The sequence below is a fragment of the Sturnira hondurensis genome, unplaced genomic scaffold (genome assembly GCF_014824575.4).
Source record: "Sturnira hondurensis isolate 20B ecotype Veracruz unplaced genomic scaffold, ASM1482457v3 Scaffold0007406, whole genome shotgun sequence".
Taxonomy (NCBI): Eukaryota; Metazoa; Chordata; class Mammalia; order Chiroptera; family Phyllostomidae; genus Sturnira; species Sturnira hondurensis.
In genome coordinates this window covers 3,586,913-3,601,716 of record NW_028080037.1, presented here as the reverse complement: position 1 = coordinate 3,601,716, position 14,804 = coordinate 3,586,913, and the positions used below count along the sequence as shown (strand labels likewise).

The following is a 14,804-nucleotide window of genomic DNA, read 5'->3' as shown; positions in this document are numbered from 1 at the left end:
TTGTTCGGCATGTGTTGAATGGGAGCTAGGACTCCAAGGGGTGGGGGGCTGCTGGAGCCCCACGGGGCTAGACTCGCCTCGGGGGAAGGGCAAAGGAGGAGGCTGCCGAGGACCCCAGAAGACATACACATTTTTTTAAATGCAAAAAACCATTCTTCTCCTTCATACACAGTAGAGAAATTGGGGGGGGGGGGCGCGCAGTGAGAAGTGTGTTGGAGCGGTCCTGCTGAGTCCCAGGTAAACACTCTGCATGGTCTCCTAAGAACGGATGTTTGGCGCCCTGGCCTGGGCTGGCCTCACAGGGGAGTGGGGCCAGGTCAGAGAAGGCAATGGAAACGCCCACAAAGAAATAGAAAAAGCAGGACAGGCCCCCTCTCCCCCCCAAACTCACATCTTTAAGGAGGGAGCAAATACTAACTCTATTTAAAAATTATATACTATTGGAAACAGGTTAAAACAGGTACTAAACTTGTGAGCATGACAAAAAAGGACCCCTCTCTCCGGCCAGGTTGGTGAGATGCTCTGGATAGGAGGTAAAAAGGTCAATGGGAGGGAGGACAGCTGTGCTGTGTGGGGTGCAATGGTAAACGGGGTGCTGTGCCCCGGGCTAAGAACCAGGTCCAGTACGAGCCTGAGACCAGGAGGAGGGGTTGGGCACTCACAGCTCACAAAGGCCTCAGGCCTCGATGGGCCAGGGCAAAACCTGCCGCCGCCTCTTGGTGCAGAGAAAGCTGTGCCGAGCCCAGGCGGAGTGGGCAGACATGGGCAGCGGCTCAAGCCCTCAATCCTCACGCAGGTAGGCCTCCTGCTCCGACTCAGCCCTGTCGTCCCCCTCCTGTGTTTTCTGACGGAGTTCTTCCGTTTGTGCTTCTGCCAACTTGGTTTCTGCTTTCTGGGAGAGCTGGCGCACCTCCTGCACCTGCGACTTCACCAGCTGAACGTGATTCCTGGCAGTTACGGAGGCCTGGTCTGCTCCTGCCAAGAGATGGGATGATACGCTGAGCATGCAGACGGGGCAGGTGCAAGTGGACACAAGGAACAGCCGCCGGCGGGCTCCAGGCTGTCATCTGCACCCCGCCCCCCATCCCAGCTCCTTGTCCTCCCTGCCAGCCTTCTCTCTGCACAGCAGACAACTCTAATTCCACATTCAGGTCTGCATTTTACTCTTCACTGTCAAAATCCTAGCCATTTATCTCCAGTTACGAGAAGCTATCATTATAGTTATTAAATGCAATTCCCACAAGTTTTATAGCTGCATAGCTCCTAATATAGATGTTTTATGAATTTAAGTTTTTTATGAATTTAAGTATTTAACTCCGCAAGTAGTATATTTTTTTGACAAATTAAGAGATCAATAATAAAATTGTCGAAGAATTCTTTTCTCACCTGAACCAGTCTTTAGATATAACTTCCATTGGAAGTTTAAAAAGCATGTTATCTTTTATTTTTTTAAATATTTATTTATCTTTAGAGCGGAAGGAGAGAGGAAGAGAAACATCAATGTATGGTTGCTTCTCGTGCATCCCCTGCTGGGAACTGGCCTGCAACCCAGGCATGTGCCCTGACTGGGAATTGAACCGCAATCCTCTGGTTTGCAGGCCCGTGCTCAATCCACTGAGCTACACCAGCCAGGGCTAAAAATGTTTTTAAGCTCTATCTAATTTTTAAAAAGATTTGAGAGAGGAAAAGGGAGAAAGAGAGGGGGAGAAACACTGATGTGTGGTTGCCTCTCGTGTACCACCCCCATCAGGGACCTGGCCTGCAACCCAGGCATGTGCCCTGACTGGGAATCGAACCAGCGGCCCTCAGGTTCACAGGCTGGTGCCCAGTTCACTGAGCCACACCAGCCAGGGCACGTTCAGAACTTCTGTGAGCCCTTTCGGTCAGTTCTGGGAAATGTGTTTTCCAGGCAGTGCTCGCCCGCACTCCGCGTCTCCCTCCCAGCTTAGGCCTGCCCCGAGTGCTGGTGGTTGCCTGGTGAGTCCTACGGAGGCACCCCAGCCCCGCCCCCACGCACTGTGCCTGGACCCGGCTCCCACCCCCATCACGCTCCTCTCACCACTTCTGTTTCGCTCTTCACTCCTGTTACAATCTCTGATTCCTTGAACTTTTTTTTGTTTTTACTTAAATCTTTTGTGTCCTTTTTAAGATTTGGTGTTTTAATATACCAGTTTCTTACTAAGAGCTGCTCCTGGGCTGTAATCTCTGTGAGCCAGCTTTTTGGGGCCGGTCAGGTAAGTGGGGTTTCCCTCAAAGTACATCGAATTCAAAAAACCTCTCCTGCTTAAGCCCAGTGGATGGACAGTGACGTTCAAGAAACAGCCTGGGGAATGCGTAACTGCATTTTCTACACCGAGGCACCGAGGTGCACAGCACGAGGCCCAGCCAACCAGCAGCAAAGGCTCCGGAATCTGAGCTGCCTGGGTGCTGCTCGCCCCCACCCCAGAGCACCCTGGGGGGTGCTTAGCCCCTCTGTCCCTCAGTCTCTTCGCTTATCAAGTGGGAATAATAACAATAGGTCCTCCTTTAAGGGACCTTTAAGGGTGGAATTAAAAGTGCCTATAAAAGGTTGCCCACAAAGCCTGAAACAGACAAATATTAGTCATTCACAAATTGCCTGGGTTTTAAAACACAAAATGCTTAAAAACTATTTGAAGACAAATTTTCCAATTGGCGGTAGTTTTATCATTTTACTGTTTTTCATTTTCTAGGTGTTGTCAACCTCGCTTCTGCTGGGCTGGTCTACAGGGGCATTAACCTTCCCACTGTACGAATAAAAGGCTGGCTGGCTATATTGGAAGCGGGGACTGTTTCTCACCAAGTTAGAGCCACTGTGGGGGGCGGGGGGAGGGGTTTAGTCCATCTGGTCCAGACGCCCCGGTTTTACAGCTGAAAGAACAATGGCGCCTCCACGGTGACGACTAACCTACCCGTGTGGTACGCAGCTTCCGCCGCCATCTCGGAAAGACTAACCGCGGTCATCCACGTGGTCTCCAGCCTCAGGTACTCCTGCTGTTTTGAAGTCATCTGTAAGTCAACGTGCGTCAGACAACACGGAGAGGGTGAGCGTGTGTACATGGACTTCAACATGGAAGATCCAGAGAACGGTTACTGGCCAGACCCTCGACCCAGTCGTTCGGACGCACAGGGAGGCTCACCTCGACCCTGGCTCCGATGATCACCTGCCACACCTCGTCCTCCTCCTGGGAGTTCATCTTCCCGAGTAAGCTCGTGTACTGTCGGTACAGAGAGACCAAGGTGTAAACGGCCTGCAACAGAGAAGAAGTCTACCTGAGACAAGCGAGGCGTACCGGGCGGGGGCAGTGAGACCGACACCTCTGCAGATGAAGCCCCGCTACAGCGGACTGCCCTCGGTCCTTCAGCCTCGCAGGTCCATACAGTCCACATGCCCTCAGCCCATACAGCCCTGCTGTATGAAGTCGGGCGTTAGTCCAGGATCGCAGCTCCACTTGTCAATTTTTGTGTTTCTAAAAGCTTGTTAGTAATTCAGACAGAAAACATAAGGCAGAGGGGAACCCAGAAAGCTGAGAAAAAAGCTGCTGGAAAATACATGTAAAATAAAGAAAGGAGCATTTTAAACAGTTCTGGTCACCCACATACCCTCTGTGAGCTCCGGTCAATGGTTTTCAAGCTGCCCTCACAGAGCAGCCCCCAGCACTCCTGCTGGTGGTGGGCTTTGGGCCCTTTTTACCCCCAGCTGAACCAGATCAGTGTGGTTCCTGTCTTATAAACTGGGCTACTACAGTTAAGATTTTTCTTTTAAAAATCAGAGATTTAGATCAGGGTGAGAGTGGGTATTTTAGGTTTTGTGGCCCTATAGTTTGTTGCAACTGTAAATCACAAAAGCAGGCATCAGACCGGACATGGGCTGTGAGCCAGTCCGCTCACTGTCGGTGCAGACCGAGACGGACACTCACCTTAGTGTACTCGGTGATGGCTTCGATCAGCGCATAGGTGGTCTGCGAGAGGAAGGTGGAGGTGCTGTCTGTTACCAGGGACACCGCTCTCCTCATCAGCGCCTCGTTACTGAGGGAATGGGGTTCTGCTTTCTGAAAAAGACACACACATATTTTCACTCAGCTCCCAAAGCCGGAGCGGGGGACATCAAGGCCAGCCGAGTAAAAACGTAACTCACACGCTGCAACTGCACTGCGCTGCTTTGTATCAGCTGTGGCTGTTAAAGCTTCAGTTTGGCTACTGAAGACAATTAATAGAAATAATTCCAGAGTATGCTTTCTACCTGCTTTTATTCTTTAGTCTCTACTCCCAAAAGCAAAGTATTTTTTTATATCGAAGGCTAGTAATTATACACAACAAATTTCATGAAGTTATGATTCATTCATTACCACAGGGCTAGAGGCTTGGGATATAAAGACAGAAAACGATACTCTTGCCCTCGAAGACTTCAGACAGGCTGGAGCTCAGGGAAAACGTGAGGCTGATGCCCTCAGACACCACGGGGGCTGCGGCAGCAGTCCGCAGGGCTGCAGTCGGGTTGCGCAGGGAAGTGATCACCCCTGTGCTGAATGGGAACAGCTGAGAAGAGGCTTCAGCGTGGAGAATTAAACTGAGAAGAAAGTAAATGGGCGGGTGGGGGAGGGGGACTCTGCATAGAAGGAACAGCACAGTCTTAGTGGGAAGCTCTGCACTCTGACCTCAGCTATTGTGTTTAAAGAAAGCCACTGTAACTGACTGACCCTGCCTTTCACTTCCTCAGCAGAGCATTCATTGTACTGGAACTAACAAAGAAACCAGTCCCTCTATCGTCTATTGTCTTGTTCTTGCTGCAGTAGTCAAGAAATATCTTTGATACATGAGCAAATCAAGAATTTACCGTATTTCTATTTCGTGCAATCCAATAATTAAGTATTCTTTATGCACCGTGCACCGAGGGGCTACACAGGGAGGAATGACGTTCTCTGTGCTTCCGAGAAGCTGACTTCACGTTCTGATAAGGGAGGTCCTCACAGTGCCCTGCACCTTACGAGCATGTTCACCTGTTCCTCCCAACAGCCCAGGGGCCTTCTAACAGGTGAGGAAAGGAAGCGCAGAGCAGCTGTGTGGCTTCCCCGAAAAGCCTCCCGTCTACACCGCTCGCTCTGAGGCTTCCGTCCTGCTCTGCGGACGGAGAGTGCCACATGCACTGTCGTCACACCAGGACATGCAACACGGAGCGGTCAGACAGGGAATAGTCCGACAGGCCAGGGACCAGGCAGGGAGTCGGGCCTGAGGAAAGACAGCTTAGATGAGAACGGCAGGCCTCTGGGCCGGCAGACACGGCGATAAGAACACACGCATTCAGGGCGTGTTTGGGAGCCGAGCGGGCTGAAACCGATGGTGGCACAGGTGAGGGTGGAGTGCGGGGACAGTGACGTGGACTTGAGTTCTGTCATGCAGGGGGTGACCACCGTGGTTCTGAGGAACAGAACTGTCTACAGGAGCATAGGCTCCTGTCATGTGGCCCAGAAACTGAAGGAAACGGGGCTTACGAATGGTACAGGAACTGAGAGGACAACCCCAAAAGTCCTAGTTGGGGCTGAAAATAGCCTGATGTTCAAGCAAAGCTTTAGGGCTAAAAGGCTCATCGGTGTGCAGCGGGGAGGGCTGGAGGGAGGCACAGACTGTGAGGGCTTGCTCAGAGGACACCAAAAATACTCGCAATAAGTGGAATTAACCTTGTGATATGCATACAAGGGGGACCCCCAAAACCTGTAATTTATAAAAAATTGTGTATTCTCGTTTAAACTTCAGTCGCCTTCAAGTACTCTCCATTTTATGCAAACGCCCGTCGAGACCATGTTTCCCACTGCTTCCGGCTGTTTTGTTTCACCTCTTCCATATCAGCAAACCACTCACCTCTGAGGACTTGTTTCATCTGGGGCAAGTCACTGGGAGCAAGATTGGGTGAGTACAGTGGGCACGGCATGGGGGTCATGACGTTTCTGCTCAAAAACTGCCGAACACTCAGCACAGTGTGGGCGGGTGTGCTCATAAATCACCCATCATGAAACAGGCAGATGTGTTGAAGGAGAGTCTTAAAAAAAAACAAAAACAACAAAACCACACCTCACCGAGGCCAAAAGCTGCCTCTCACAACAACGCCAGCTGGCGCACTGATGCAGATGGGTTCCTAGAACACTCACCCAGTGGGGGAAGCCTGCACTGCAAGGGGCCCGCCCTCCGGAGCACTCAGGGCTTTTTCATTCTGTAAGTATCAGGAATGTTTTGCTGAAATGGGTTTGCTGATCTCCTGTTTCGTTCTCCCTTCCCAATAAAGCAGGCACCACTCTCACACCGGCCGTCCACGTGATAATCCCACTCACATGTCGACTAGACACCTCAGACCATCATTTCCAAAACTGAACTCCTGACTCTCCCTCCCCAAGCCTATTCCTTTCTAATCCAGTAAATGGCAGCTCCATTCTTTCTATTGCTTAGGCCTTTTAAAATCAATGGAATCTAGGCTCTATACTAACTCATCAGCAGTCCCTGCGGACCACAGGGGGCCCACTTCCCCCCACCTCCACTGCTGCCCACCCAGACCAAGAGCACTATCATCTCATGCCTGGACCCCCTTGGTCTTCCCGGCTCCACACACACCTTCAAAAAGTTGTATCAGTAAGTGACTTGATACTATATATGGAAAACCCTAAAGCCCCCCACCAAAACACTGTTAGAACTAATAAATGAATCCAGTCGAGTTGCAGGATACAAAACCAACATACAGAAACTGGTGCATTTCTATACACCAATAACAAATGATCAGAAGGAGAAATGAAGAAAAAATCCATTTACAATTGCATAAGAAGTAGAAGATACCTAGGAGTAAGTTTAACAAAGAAAAGAAAGTCCTGTACTCTGAAAACTGTGTGACACTGAAGAAACTGAACAAAACACTGGTAAGCAGAAGGATGTATCTTGCTCATGGACTAGGATTAACATTGTTAGATGTCCTCACTACTTGGGGTGAACACAGATTCCATGCAGCCCCTCCTAAAACATCAATGGTGTTCTTCTCCGAATTAAAATTAATCCTTAAATTTATATGGAACCATAAAAATCCCCCCAAAACCAGATAAATCTTGAGAAAGAACAAAGTAGGAGGTATCATTCTCTCTGATACCAAACTACACTACAAACTTACAGTAATCACACAGTACAGTACTGGCAGAAAATAAATAAAAAACCAAAATAGTGGACTAGAATACAAAGACCAGAAATAAATCCTCACTTATATAGCCAATTAATCTACAAAAAAGATGGCAACCATATAAATGGAGAAAAGACAATCTCCTCAGTAAGTGGTATTGGCAAAACTGGGCAGATACATGCAAAAAAAATGTCTTATACAATATACAAAAAGAAGTACATTTATTATAGAAGGTTCTACACATTTACCATATTTAAACTCAAAATGGATTAAAGACTTAAATGTTAAGCCTGAAACCATTAAACTCTTATAAGAAAACATAGGCAGTAAACTCCGACATCACCCTTAGCAATCTTTTTAGATACATCACCTTGAGCAAAGGAAACACAAGAGAAAAATAAACAAACGGGACTATCTCAAACTGTAAAGTTTTTGCACAGCAAAGGAAGCCAACAACAAGATGAACTATCTACTGAATGGGAGAAGATATTCGCAAATGATACATCTAGTAAGGGGTTAATGTCCAAAACATGTAAGAAATTCATACAATTTAACACCAAAAAATTTTCCAACTTAAAAGTATCAGCCCCCCCCCACCCCCAGTGGGCAGCGCAGTCGGTTGGAGCATCTTCCCCACTCCAGGAGGTTGCTTGTTTGATCCCGTCAGGGCGCTGCAAGAATCACCCGAAGAACAAATCTGGAACAATACTCGATGTTCCCCTTTCTCAAGTCAATAAAAAATTAAAAACAAATTAATAACAGTTGAAAAACAAATGTCAGAGGACCCGAACATTTTCCCCAAGAGGACACACAGGTGGCAGCACACTGCGAAGGTGCTCATCACCGCTATGGCCACAGCTGCGCACCGACTCCGCAGGGGTGGGCGCCTCAGCCTGCGGTGCCAGCAACGTAGCGAACAGGCGTTGCCGAGGAAGAGGGACGGGAACNGAAGATATTCGCAAATGATACATCTAGTAAGGGGTTAATGTCCAAAACATGTAAGAAATTCATACAATTTAACACCAAAAAATTTTCCAACTTAAAAGTATCAGCCCCCCCCCACCCCCAGTGGGCAGCGCAGTCGGTTGGAGCATCTTCCCCACTCCAGGAGGTTGCTTGTTTGATCCCGTCAGGGCGCTGCAAGAATCACCCAAAGAACAAATCTGGAACAATACTCGATGTTCCCCTTTCTCAAGTCAATAAAGTAAAAAATTAAAAACAAATTAATAACAGTTGAAAAACAAATGTCAGAGGACCCGAACATTTTCCCCAAGAGGACACACAGGTGGCAGCACACGGCAAAGGTGCTCATCACCGCTATGGCCACAGCTGCGCACCGACTCCGCAGGGGTGGGCGCCTCAGCCTGCGGTGCCAACAACGTAGCGAACAGGCGTTGCCGAGGAAGAAAAGGGACGGGAACCTCTGAGCTCTTTTGGTGGGACTGTAAATTAGTGGAGCCTCAAAAAATTAAAAATAGAGCTGCTAAATACGTAGAACCGTCTATAATACGCGCGCTTCTTCCAAACGTACACAACAGTCTCAGACACAGTAGATGAATACACAGACTGCTGTCCTCTGAAAATATGTACCTTTTACTTCGAAGAAAATAAACAAAAAATACAAAGTTACATCAGCGTGTAATAATCTCGTGTCGAATCCTCTGCGGCCTCCTTTTCAGAAATCTAACACATTACAAAGGCCCACAAAGCCTCCGGGGGACACTGACAGCACGGGGCGCTCTCTCGGGTCCCTCTCTGCCGAACCCGCGCAGGGTGCGGGCGCCGGGGCAGGGCTGGGAGAGAACCGCTCCTCCCGGCACTTCCGGGCCGGCACAGGCTCGCCCCGCGGCGCCTCTCCTACCTGCCCTCTCCTACTTCTCCCCTCCTTCTCTCGGGGTGTCAGCTCTACGACAGCAGGGGCTGTGTTTTGCTCAGTGGACGGACGGTGCACAAAAAATGCTCAATGAATTTTGTTAAATGAAACACTACTGTGCTGACAGACTCTAATACACTCTTATTTCTCCCGTCCCTCGTTACACAGTTTGACCAACTTGACACGCTGTTCCTACCCAAAGAGGCCATCAAATGGGCACACTAGGGCTCGTTCAGCTCTGAGAAGGTGCGGCGGAAGGCGTGCCGTGGGGGGCGGGGGAGGCACCGGGTGAAACCGGGAGCGCTTCCCGATGCTCCAGGCGAGACTCGAGGAGGACGCACCGCACGGAGGGGGCAGCGCCGAGCGCCGCCACAGCACTCACCTGGGCGATAGGGACTGCACACAGGGCCACCCCAAATCCAACGGCCACGGTTTTGTGCCATGGTCTCACGGAGGCCGAGAAACAGCGCTTCTTCAAGTTAGCCGCGACAGGAACACACCGCCTGTATCTGGACGCAGAAGTCGAATTCAGCAAGGCACAGCCATGTTTATAACAGTCCCTTCGACTTAGCCACGGGGGGTCGAAACTCCACCCGGGGCCACGCGGGCGCCCGCAGGGAGGCGCAGGGCCGGCCCCCCAGACGGCGGGGCTCGGGTTGGGGGGGGAGCGAGGCGCGCTGCGAATCCCGGGCCTCGCCGCAGGGACACCGCGCCCTAGCTCCGGGGCAGCACCGCCGTCCGGCAAGGCGGGCCCGAAGGCTCTGGAGTTCACCAGGTGCCAGGTGTTTCCGAGATGGACCCCAAGCTTTTTAAACACCGCAAGCCCAAACAGACCGCAAATCGCGGTTTAGCTCTGGACCTCCGGCAAGGTGTCTGAGAGTCCCCACCAGGCGCCTGGGGCCCGCAGGTGCCGCCAAGTTCGCGAGCCCTTCTGCCCTCGGGGCGGACTTCATCAACCCGCCGCCTGCCCGGCCTTCGAAGGGCAGCGGGCAGGCCGAGCCGCCCCAGGAAGACACCCGGAGGTCGGGGGGACTGGCTCTCAACAGGTGGAATAACGGAAGAGCCGTCGGTGAGGAACGCCCTGAGGTCTCCAGGGCCGGGGCCGGGAACACCCTGGAACCGCTGAGAGGGGCGGGGCGCCGCGGCCCGCTAGGCGGAAGAGAGAAGCGCGCACCAGCAAAGCCCGCGCCACGACCCCGGCCGGGAGCTCTCTTCGTTGCCTCCCCACTCCCCTCCCGCTCTCCAACACCAGCGAAGCGGTACCTGAAGAAGGACGACACGCCTCGGGACAGCCAACTCCTCAGAGCAGCCATCCCGCGACGGACGGACGCCAGACGTACACGCCGGAAGTGACGTATCTTCGTGAGCAGAGGGCGGGGCGAGGCCTCCCCTCCAGAAGGCCGGGCCCCATGACCACGCCCCTGGCCGAGGAAGCAGGCAGTATTGGACAGGCGGGGAAGGTGGGCGGAGCTGAGGAAAACGGCTGTAACGGCCGCGCTGGATATCCAACCGCCGAAGCTTCCGCGTGGGGCGGGGCCTGCGGCGCGGAGTGGGCGGGGCCAAATAGCCGTCTTGAGGCCGTTTGGACTGGGGCCCGCGTCCGGGCTGCGCCCCGAGAGACCGGCCGGCCTAGGGGCGAGGAGGACTGGGGGCGGGGCGCGGGGAGCTGGCTGGAGCAGAGGCGCTGTCACTTCAGCACCAGGAAGTAGGTGGTCCAGCCGGCCAGCAGCAGCGCCCCGATGAGCACCGTGTAGCTGAGGAGCACGAAGGCCAGCAGCTCCCGCAGCAGCTGCAGCACGTGGATGGTGGACGAGGACGGCATCGCCCTGCGCCGGAGGCCCGAGGACCTGCGGAGCAGAGGACCCTTCCCGCGCACGTCCCGCCTCCAGCGCACACAGCAGGGCTGCTGAGCAAGGCCTGCTCTAGGCACCGTGGAAGCAGGCCCCAGTCTAACCCTAAGCTGGGTTAGGTCCCAGCCCTCTAAAAAGTAACACTTTCTAAGGCTAAGGAAGCCCAAAGTGCTGCTTTTTTTCATAACAGACATCTGGACGCTTTTGCGTTTTCACTATAGAATTCCTTTAAACCAGAAATTCCCCTCGTTCTTGGGCTGTGATCCGGATCTGGGCTCGGAGGACACTGCTGGCTGCTGCATTAGTCTTCATCCCCAGCCCTCTCCTCCCCTCCACCTCCTGCATTTTTAATGCTATGAGTGCTGCTAATGGGTAAGTGGAGTCAAGCTTTCTTTTCCCATCACTAGCCACAGCCCCAGCTGTCTGCTGCTTGGGAGGGGAGAGAGACCCACTCGGGGAGGGGAAGACAGCAAGCCCTCACTGCAATTCCCTTGGCCCCAAGGCCTGTCAATAGCAGAGCTTGAGGATCTTTGCTTTGCTGTCCAGTATGCCAACCTTTCTACCTCGCCAGGATCGCAGGAGTGCCAAGAGGTGGGTCTCCATTTGATCCTGGGCTTATCTCCTTCCCCATCGCGCTCTTGTTCATCTGCTCCAGCCCTGCTGCTCTTCCACAGACGGTAACCATCACAAACCAGCTCTTTACCTTAATCGCTGCCCTGCCCAGGAAATCCCCTCAGCGCCAGCCACTAGCTTCCCTTTCCCCATTTCACTCACTCGGCCAAGTTTCCAAGACTCCTGCTCCACGCAGCTCGGGGCTTCCTCCTGATCCGGTGTCCAAAGGTAGCTGGTGTGCGCTCCAGTGATCTGGGCAGAGCTGAGGGATTCTGAGGCAGCAGCTGCACTCATCAACTAGGTGTGGTCTAGAGACCAATCACCATCTCCACGTGGTCCCTGAGCTCCCAGGGAGCTGCGCACAGGCAGTCCCAGGGCAGGCGGGGCATTGGCAGCCCTGCCCGCCCTCTCTGCCTGGGTCACCCACCACCCCTGCCCATGGGCTCCCAGGTTGCCTGCAAAGCTCCTGACGTAGATGGGCTGAGCAGGCGGTACACTAGGGGGTATTTCATGCCCCTTCTTGCCTGCCTTCCTACACACTGCGGGTGGGATTCAGTCCAAATCCTTTTCTAACACTCCCGATCAGAGCAACCCCATCCTACTCTCAGACTAGAAGGACCACTGTACAAATGATGTTCACCATGACCACCCTACTAAGCAAAAGCTGTTGTTAAAAAAAAAAAAAAGACATGCAAACGTGAGGGTGCATGTGTGTAAGGACCAGGAGGGGAGGACCAAGTGCTCCTGAGTGGCTCCAGTTCACAGACTGAGCAGGTTAGAGACTCATCACACCGCCAACTTCCCAATGTGCCTGCTTCCACGTTCAAGTCCCCCCAGAAAGGGGCAAAAATAACCAGCCCAGACTGCAGCAAATACAGAACGGACCCTTTCCTGGATGCACTAGTGAAAGAAAACATGAACTATGCCACTGTTTCTTTTGCTTTTGTACTAGTTTGTAGTCAGGGTGGGGTTTTTTTGTTTGTTTTGTTTTTTTGACGTTAAAAAAGCATCAGGCAGTGTGCACACCAACCCTTTTATCAACATCGTCATCCAGAAGCAAATGGCCCTTTAATTCGATCAGCATCTCTTATTATCAAATCATTGCCTGGCCGCGGCTCGGCGGAAAACCAAGCAGACCATTATCAAGCTGCTCAGGAAGTCAGTAATTGCTCCCCGAGAGAGCTGGTCAACTTAAGGGCTTCTGCGTCCTGCGTAGTCACAGGGAAGAAAGTAGGGCTAAGATCATACCCTCATCCCACACCAAAGGAACAGATGAAGAGAGAGGCTTTTAAAACAGGCATACTCTGCCCCGACTGGTGGTGTTCAGTTGACTGGGAGTTGTCCCACAAAGTCACTGGTTCGATTCCCGGTCAGGGTGCCCGCCTGGGGCTGCAGGTTCAGGCCCCAGTCAGGGTGCATACAAGAGGCAACTGATCAGTGTTTCTCAACATTGATGTTTCTCTCCCTCTCTTCCCCTCTAAAACATAAATAAAAGTTAAAAAAAATAGGCCCACGCTCTTCCCCTTCACCTCTCACACCCTTCCAACGGATGTCTCCAGGCAGTTGCGCATTCTAGCCTTTGCGGCCTCTGGCCACCACGTGGTTTTGGATATTTTATGACAGTGGAGGAACAGACTGAGAAACATTATGTGGCTTGGAGTCTGTATGCATTGATTTGGAAATATGAGGATCTGAGAAATGGTACATTGCCACCCTTTTCTCCGACTGACAAAAAGGCGTCCCCGTTTCCTACAGTACGTCATCGTGCTAAACCACACAGGAGTCTCACTCACGGACGATGTGACATTTGCCTCCCCGCCCCTTGCCACCTCTGTCACAGCCCCTGTTCACACTCAGCTCACTTTGCTATTTTGAAGTATTTCCTCTTGGACTCAACTCTGCTGAACACAAACCCTCCCAGCTGGCGACAGGGAGTCTTTCACGTACAACCGAGAACAAGAAACAAATCTGCACCGGCTTCCCCCGAGGGCAGTGCTGGAGCGGACTGGGACTCGCGAAGGGCCTTCCCTTCCCACCTCTCCCCAGAACTTGGTGTGCTGCTTCTAACCTGCCTCCCTTTAACCATTACGCCCTGGTCCTCAGTGAAACTCCAGTTCAAATTCTTGTTCTCTGTTGGCTGAAATTCAAGTCTATAGTAAGACAACAAAACAGTGCCTATGTAGACTTCTTTATCTACTCAGACTCCTTTTTTAGGGGACTGCTGGTATAGCAGAACTGTCTACCTAGCAGACAAAAGTCCAGACATGATGCAAACAATCCACCCTGTCCAGGAATAAATGTACCATTCATATGCCCTTTCTCAGTAAGGCCACACTCCCTGGAGACAAAGACGGCTTCGAGTATTAGGTGAACTGACACAAAGGCGTATAATATATAATTATCCACCACTTTCTATTTGCATACAAATGAAGCAATTGATGTTTTTGAGTCTTCGGAGGAATGCATTTTCAGGTGCTGACCTAACTATGCTGAGAGGGCGGGTGGAGGGCCACGAGTGAATGCAGTTACATGAGACACAGCCGAGCGTCTGTTCACGGGCGAGAAACCCCAGCCAAGGAGACCTGACCGGACTTGAATTGAATCCCCTGAGCCAAAAGCTCCGAGGGACAATGTGCGTTTCACTCTGCCGGCCGAGGAGGCTGACAGCTGCTGGGGCCGGAAGGTATAAACCAATCTCCCTGGGGTACCGAGGGTCTGAGAACCGAGTCTCTAAGACAGGACTTGTTCTCACTGCGACCATTTCCAAACACTGAAAGCCAAGGCCAATTAAGGACAAACAAATCTTTCAAATATTACCTCTTCTACACGCCCCCATTCTTATATTATGCAGATTTAAATATATATATATATATATATATAGAATTTTGCCCTGTGTTGCTCAGTTGGTTGGGAGCCCCCCCCAATTAAGTGAAGTGTCACTGGCTTGATTCTCGATCAGGGCACAGGCCTGGGTTGCGGGTTTGGTTCCTGGCTGGGATTCGTGCAAGAGGCAGCTGATTAATGTTTCTCACCCTCCCTTTCTCCCTCCTTTCCCTTCTCTCTAAAAATAAATAGAATCTTTAAAAATATATACAGCATTTTTCTTCCACTTCATAACATGCAGAGTGCCTAACACAATTCCACTAATGAAAAAAAGTGAGAAAAAACACGTACGGTTCCTAATTAACTAGGGAAGCCTGGGGAGCATTAACCATGGGGAGGGCACTAACTTTGGTCCCCCAGCAGAGAGGGGGACCAGCTAATTTTGCTGGCGACTTGGGCTATGAAAACGTCAATT

General features: G+C 51.6%; 1 protein-coding gene across 1 annotated transcript; it reads right to left on the bottom strand.

The window, feature by feature from the left end:
• Positions 1-112: 112 nt before the first annotated feature.
• DIABLO (diablo IAP-binding mitochondrial protein) lies at positions 113-10,409 on the bottom strand. The gene is made up of 6 exons (XM_037052006.1): positions 10,308-10,409; positions 9,427-9,553; positions 3,939-4,070; positions 3,159-3,269; positions 2,931-3,027; positions 113-975 (listed from the first exon to the last, which is right to left on the bottom strand). Exons 1-6 carry the CDS (start codon positions 10,355-10,357, stop codon positions 782-784), a joined length of 711 nt encoding a protein of 236 aa, XP_036907901.1. The 5' UTR covers positions 10,358-10,409; the 3' UTR covers positions 113-781.
• Between the last annotated feature and the right edge of the window lie 4,395 nt (positions 10,410-14,804).

Bases quoted from the DNA above. Each gene is read 5' to 3' on its own strand.
- DIABLO (XM_037052006.1), bottom strand. From the start codon at position 10,357: ATGGCTGCTCTGAGGAGTTGGCTGTCCCGAGGCGTGTCGTCCTTCTTC. The intron at 3,028-3,158 runs GTGAGCCTCCCT...GTTGACTTACAG, and splicing joins TCATCGGAGCCAGGGTCGAG to ATGACTTCAAAACAGCAGGA. The intron at 976-2,930 runs GTAGGTTAGTCG...ATCTCTTGGCAG, and splicing joins GGAAGCTGCGTACCACACGG to GAGCAGACCAGGCCTCCGTA.